Source organism: Xenopus laevis, chromosome 5S, assembly GCF_017654675.1.
Source record: "Xenopus laevis strain J_2021 chromosome 5S, Xenopus_laevis_v10.1, whole genome shotgun sequence".
Classification (NCBI taxonomy): Eukaryota; Metazoa; Chordata; class Amphibia; order Anura; family Pipidae; genus Xenopus; species Xenopus laevis.
Genome location: NC_054380.1, coordinates 104,167,795 through 104,174,633, shown reverse-complemented (window position 1 = coordinate 104,174,633; position 6,839 = coordinate 104,167,795). Strand labels below are relative to the sequence as shown.

General features: G+C 40.9%; 1 protein-coding gene across 1 annotated transcript in view; it reads left to right on the top strand.

Annotated features, from left to right (window-relative positions):
• The first annotated feature begins 20 nt into the window (after window positions 1–20).
• The window catches only part of gmps.S (guanine monophosphate synthase S homeolog), a 28,320-nt gene continuing 21,501 nt past the window's right edge, over window positions 21–6,839 (top strand). Inside the window, exons 1-2 of the mRNA XM_018265742.2 lie at window positions 21–184; window positions 5,491–5,672. Coding sequence (XP_018121231.1) covers window positions 158–184; window positions 5,491–5,672 — 209 coding nt within the window. The 5' untranslated portion in view covers window positions 21–157. The remainder of the gene's footprint in view (window positions 185–5,490; window positions 5,673–6,839) is intronic.

Genomic DNA, 6,839 nt, shown 5'->3' with positions numbered 1-6,839 from the left:
ATTGCGCCAGGGCACCCCCTAGTGGTAGGACAGGAGGGGGCGGGGAAACTGCGGCTCAAACAGTCAGCACGGCTCTCCTCCTCAGCGCCACTAGCTGAGTCCACCCTGTGCTAACAGCCTTCTCCTCACCACCCTGCCGCCTATACCGCGGCCACTCATGGCTCTGTGCAATGGAGACTCCAAGGTCAGTGCCGGCGCTACGTTTCACATGAATGATGTATACAGCTGGCGCGGGGTAAACCAACCTGAATGGAGTGATAGGGGGAGACTTCAAAGTCCCTGTGCGAGGCCTTGCCCTGCGGCGCCTTTAAAAACGATATATTCTGACTGGGGCTCCCCTGTAACCCCTTGTACAACTGCTAGGGATGCTGGGAGTTGTAAACGAATGCAGACGATGTTTCGTATTTCCTTGTCACAGGCAGTGCTTAGTTGTAATAAGTGATGTCCCCCACAGGTGCTCTGTAATAAGCCAGTGGCTTGTTGCATGAATGAACTGGGATACAGTAGTGTAGGCGTCCATCGTGCGGCCCTCTGCATGTTCCATATAACCAGCAGTGGCCCTGATTCTGAGGCTGGATGCTGCTTCTTACTGCTGATGTGTTACCTGTGCCATTCACTAGCAGTGTGTGATAATGACTTGCCTTGTATGGCGAACACGTGTTGGGTACCTGTGCCTGGTGGAGACATGGAGGGTGATGGAGTTGAAGGAGAGTCGTAGGATGACTTGCCTCTGGCGTTGCTTTTTTATACTATGCGCAATCATTTGCTATTAAATGTATTTTACGTGAATTATACAATGTTTCCATCAGCCCTCCCCCCAGTGAATCTTACAGTTTAAAGGGATATTGTCATCTGGGAAAAATTTAAAAACACACCAGTTTATAGTGCTGCTCCAGCAGAATTCTGCACTGTAATCCATTTCTCAAACATGCAAACAGATGTTTGTATATTTAATTTTGAATTCTGACATGGGGCTAGACATATTGTCAGTTTCCCAGCTGCCACCAGTCATGTGATTGTGCTCTAATAAACTTCAGTCACTCTTTACTGCTGTAATGCAAGTTGGAGTGATATCACCCCCCTTCCTCTACCCCCCAGCAGTCTAACAGAACAATGGGAAGGTAACCAGATAGCAGCTCCCTAAAACAAGATAACTGCTCCCTGGTAGATCTAAGAACATCACTCAATAGTAAAATCCAGGTCCCACTGCGACACATTCAGTAACAGTAGGAGAAACAACACCCTGCCAGAAAGCAGTTCCATCCTAAAATGCTGGCTAAATGGACGGGCCCTGACGGCAACAGGGCGGGCCGTGACGATAAAGGGGGTGGGGTCACGATGCGTGATTGGCTGGGCAGGTCGTGCCGTCAAAGGGGGCGGGACCACTGCGTACGTTTGGCAAGAAGCCGTCAGGAAAAAAGTTAGTTTTGACCAGGCTGGGGGCAGCCCACGGGCTTTTGTTAGGTGTATTACAAATTTACCGGCAGCTACATTGCCGGTAAATTAGTAATACTGGCCCCGGCCTTGGCAGGTGTTTTACTGACTAGGCTGGTAAAATACCGGCCAGGTGGCAACACTAATGGCAGAGTGAATTATTTGCAGTATAAATAGTGTAATTTAGAAATAAAAATCATGACAGGATCCCTTTAAGGTCCCTATCACATACACACTGGTCCGTATTATCCGCTGCCAGTTAATCTGTCGGTATGGTTTTGGAGTAATGGAAGAAACCAACGCAGGCATGGGGGGAGATAACTTCCATGCACCCCCACCCCAGCCTAAACAATCCGCCTCCTCTATTTAGAATTATGCCATATATATTATCACACTTGACGCTAGCTTTTCATAGGCTGCATTTATAAATGTAAGAAAAAGAATCACATGATTAACCCCCTGTATTACACAATTATTGTGCCGTGCCTCAGATGTGTGTAAGCCATTAAATGGAACTAGTATGTCACTTGTTTTGAGAGCTGGTCGTTGTGCAACTAGAAATATAAAAAAAGCTCTGGAGCTGTGACAGTTATTAGCTTATCCTTTGACATTATGTCAATAGCTCACCCCTCCCCCCCCAAAAAAATTTACATTTTTGTGCAGAACATCTGTACTATAATTGCACCGGATAGACACAATAACCTAATACCATCCATCAACATCCAGGTGATAATGAAGAGACGACTATACAGTATCAACCAGACATACAGGGAATAATTTAGCCACTGTTGTAAAACATAGAGATATTAAAAGTCACTGAGGAGTTGAGAACATTTTGTATGGTTGTGTCTAAAGAAACGTGAAAAATTGACATTCCTTCTGCCAACGAGTAAAACTCACATGCCTTGTTGTGCTATTATAGACTGAACATCTGGGAAGAGGATGTATCAGTTAATCAAATTAGGAGATGAATCATGCGACTTTCCATTAATTGTGCAGTATTAATCACATGTATACAGGCATGCGTTGCCTGCTTGCTTCTCTTCAATGCAGCTTTTAAAACCTCACATCTAAATATTGTATGTTTGAAACTAAGGGATGAGATCTTGATATCACAATTTTTCGTTTAATCATCCTTTGTAGTTTCTTCTTATGGGCAGTGGTTAAATGAGAAATGAGCGGTACTGTAGTTCCTGCTTGCAAAATACTCGCCTTTCTTTTATAAATTGAGTGTAACTTTAACACTAGATATTGGCAGCCTCTAAACTGGTGGATTCCTACCTCATGCACATTTTGAAGATATCCTCACAGCAGCACTTTCAGCATAATGCTTGCCCATCGGCCCACTTATTGCTTGGCTAAGGTACAGGTATATGTAGCTTTTATTTAGCTGATCACCGCAAACAAATTATTGTTCATCTTCTTAAGGTTTGATATACTGTTATGTGGCTCCCGGTTGTTCCTTAAGGTGCTGATACATGCATTGAGGCTCATAAAGTTACATGCATTGTTAAGATATAATCACCAGAGTAGAGCTATATAGCTTATCTGTTACAGCTTGCTTCATAGCAGCTAAGACCTACGGCACACAAGGATTTTTTTAAAGGGGAACTATTACGAAAATGAAAATTTTATATCCGATTCCTCATAGTGAAGTAAGAAACTTTCTAAATACAATCGGTTAAAAATTCTGCATTGTTTCTGAAATAATCAAGTTCATCTTCACTATTCCTCTCTCAGCATCTGTTTCTCTTCATGCTGCAGTTGGGTGTCAGATGAACGATCCAATATATCTTATGGGGGGGGGGCTCCTTTCCTAGCAGATACAGTTAGGTCCATAAATATTTGGACAGACAATTTTTTTTTCTAATTTTGGTTCTGTACATTACCACAATGAATTTTAAATGAAACAACTCAGATGCAGTTGAACTGCAGCTTTAATTCAGTGGATTGAACAAAAAGATTGCATAGAAATGTGAGGAACTAAAGCCTTTTTTTAAAACAATCATTTTATTTCAGGGGCTCAAAAGTAATTGGACCAGGGGTTCAAAAGTAATTGGACATGGACTCAAAGGCTATTTCATGGACAGGTGTGGGCAATTCCTTCATTATGTCATTATCAATAAAGCAGGTAAAAGCCCTGGAGTTGATTTGAGGGGGGTGTTTGTATGTGGAAGATTTTGCTGTGAACAGACAACATGCGGTCAAAAGAGCTCTCCATGCAGGTGAAACAAGCCATCCTTAAGCTGCAAAAACAGAAAAAAAATTGCTACAATATTAGGAGTAGCAAAATCTAGCGTTTGGTACATCCAGAGAAAGAAAGAAAACACTGGTGAACTCAGCAACGCAAAAAGACCTGGACATCCACGGAAGACTACAGTGGTGGATGATCTCAGAATCATTTCCATGGTGAAGAAAAAACGCTTCACAACAGCCAACCAAGTGAACAACACTCTCCAGGAGGTAGGCGTATCGATATCCAAGTCTACCATAAAGAGAAGACTGCATTAAAGTAGATACAGAGGGTGCACTGCAAGGTGCAAGCCATTCATAAGCATCAATAATAGGCTAGATTGGACTTTGCTAAAAAAAAAAAAACCTCTAAAAAAGCCAGCACTGTTCTGGAAAAAAAGTTCTTTGGACAGATGAAACCAACATCAACCTCTACCAGAATGATGACAAGAAAAAAGTATGGAGAAGGCGTGGAACAGCTCATGATCTAAAGCATACCACATCATCTATAAAACATGGTGGAGGCAGTGTGATGGCTTGGATGTGCATGGCTGCCAGTGGCACTGGGACACTAGTGTTTATCCATGATGTGACACAGGACAGAAGCAGCCAAATGAATTCTGAGGTGTTCAGAGACACTGTCTGCTCAAATCCAGCTAAATGTAGTCAAATTGATTGGGAGGCGTTTCATCATACAGATGGACAATGACCCAAAACATACAGCCAAAGCAACCCGGGAGTTTATTAAAGCAAAGAAGTGGAATATTCTTTTAATTGCCAAGTCAGTCACCTGATCTGAACCCAATTGAGCTGCATTTTACTTGTTGAATATTAAACTTCAGACAGAAAGGCCCACAAACAAACCACAACTGAAAGCCGCTGCAGTAAAGGCCTGGCAGAGCATTAAAGAAGAGAAAACTCAGAATCTGGTGATGTCCATGAGTTCAATACTTCAAGCTGTCATTGCCAGCAAAGGGGTTACAACCAAGTATTAGAAATGAGCATTTTATTTTCAGTTTTTTAATTTGTCCAATTACTTTTGAACCCCTGAAATGAAGTGATTGTGTTAAAAAAATCTTTAGTTGCTCACATTTTTATGCAATCTTTTTGTTCAACCCACTGAATTAAAGCCAAAAGTCTGCAGTTCAACTGCATCTGAGTTGTTTCATTTAAAATTAATTGTGGTAATGTACAGAACCAAAATTAGAAAAAAAGTTGTCTGTTCAGATATTTATGGACCTAACTGGATATTAGAGCTCACTCAAATAACTGATTCCAGTACAAACAAAATCTAACAAAATAACTGCCTTTTGCACAAATTCTACATGTTGTAGACACATGATGTCTGGTGATTTTAATAGTGAGCTCTAATACATCAACTTCTAGGCAAAAGGAGCCCCTCTATAAGATATATTGGATCATTCATCTGACACCCAACTGCTGCATGAAGAGAGAATGAGGAGAAACAGATGCTGAGAGAGGAATAGTGAAGATAAACTTGATTACTTCAGAAACAATGCAGACTTTTTAATTGTATTTAGGTTTCTTATTTCAGTATGCGGAAGCTTATTACATTTTTATTTTCGCGACAGTTCCCCTTTAACAACCTTGGTGCCCCTAGGTAAAACTGGCTGCCAAATACCCTTCTCCTGCAGTAATGACTTCATTAGGAAACACTCTGCTGTCGGCACAAGCTGCCAAAGTCAGGCAGAGATAACTTGGAAATGTTTTGTGGCTTGGACATGATACAGGTTCTAATGATGTTTATTTGGTCTCTCCTGTTTTCAGTTTCAAATGACTTTAATTTTGATTTCCTATCTACAGGTAGACAAAGCCGGAACTGATGTAAAGGATGGTAAACATCGTTATGAGGGTTCGGTCGTGATTTTAGATGCTGGAGCTCAGTATGGAAAAGTTATCGACCGCCGTGTTCGAGAGTTCTTCGTCCAGTCTGAAATTTTCCCATTGGAAACGCCAGCTTTTGCAATCAGAGAGCAAGGATTCCGGTAGGAGGGGGGCAGTATGTTTCTTTTCAAGATGCTGGGTGTTTTTGTATTACTGTAGCTGTATTCTTGTTAAATATGAGTCTGTAAGTAGAATGTTTCAGATGACTTCTGGCTATTGGACAGTATCACATGGTTGGCTTGTTATAGTCATACAGTAGAACGTCAATTTTACATCCCCTGATTTTAAGTTTCCTCTCATTTTACATTGTTGTCCCATCTATATATTATGCATAATACATTTCCCTGATTTTACATTTTCCTGAATTTTACACCATTTGTTTCTGTTCCACTGAAAATTTTAAATTGAGGGTTCTACTGTATTGCTGTTGTTATCAACTTTGGTCTTATCGAACTAAAATAGACTGAGATTTCACCTGTGTGTGTGCCCAGCCCACCATAATAATATCTTTGAAAATCAAGCTGTGAAATGCAAAGCAACCTGTGACTCAAATCAGTGCACCTGTGGAATGTGTGGGCTCTTCCTCTTTGCAATACATTAGAATGGTTTATAGGCTGGTCCAACTAGCCACATTCATGGCCTGATTGCTCATATATCCAGCCAGTCTTTATGTAAACTGATTGATCCATTATTAAGGAACGTGACCAGTGTGTGGCAAATGCCGTCTATACAGCTATGTAATTCATAGATGTCAGTGATATTTCAATAATGAAAGCATAACACCCCCATAGCCTTGGAAATGTAGCTGCCTCTCTTGAGAAATTTAACGTTATCTTGAAATATATTGCATAGATTCTTTCACCCCATCTAGCTATGGGCGTCTCTTCTGAGCACTTTTGCTGAACTATTATTCTCTTCATAACTTATATTAAAGGAACAGTAACTCCAAAAAATTAAAGTGTTTTAAAGTAATGGAAATATAATGTAGTATTGCCCTGCACTGGTAAAACGGATCTGTTTGTTTCCGAATCACTACTAAAGTTCATACAGTATAAACAAGCTTCTGTGTAGCAATGGTGGAAATTGAAAAAAGGCTACATGGCACAAGTTAAATAGTGGATAACAGATAACACCATTATGTTTTTCAGAGCTTATCTGCTGTGTAAGCCCTTTCTCCTTTGAATGGCTGCCCCCATGGCTACACAGCAGCTTATTTACAGATTATTATCTAGTAGTGTTTCTGAAGCAAACACACCAGTTTTACCAAT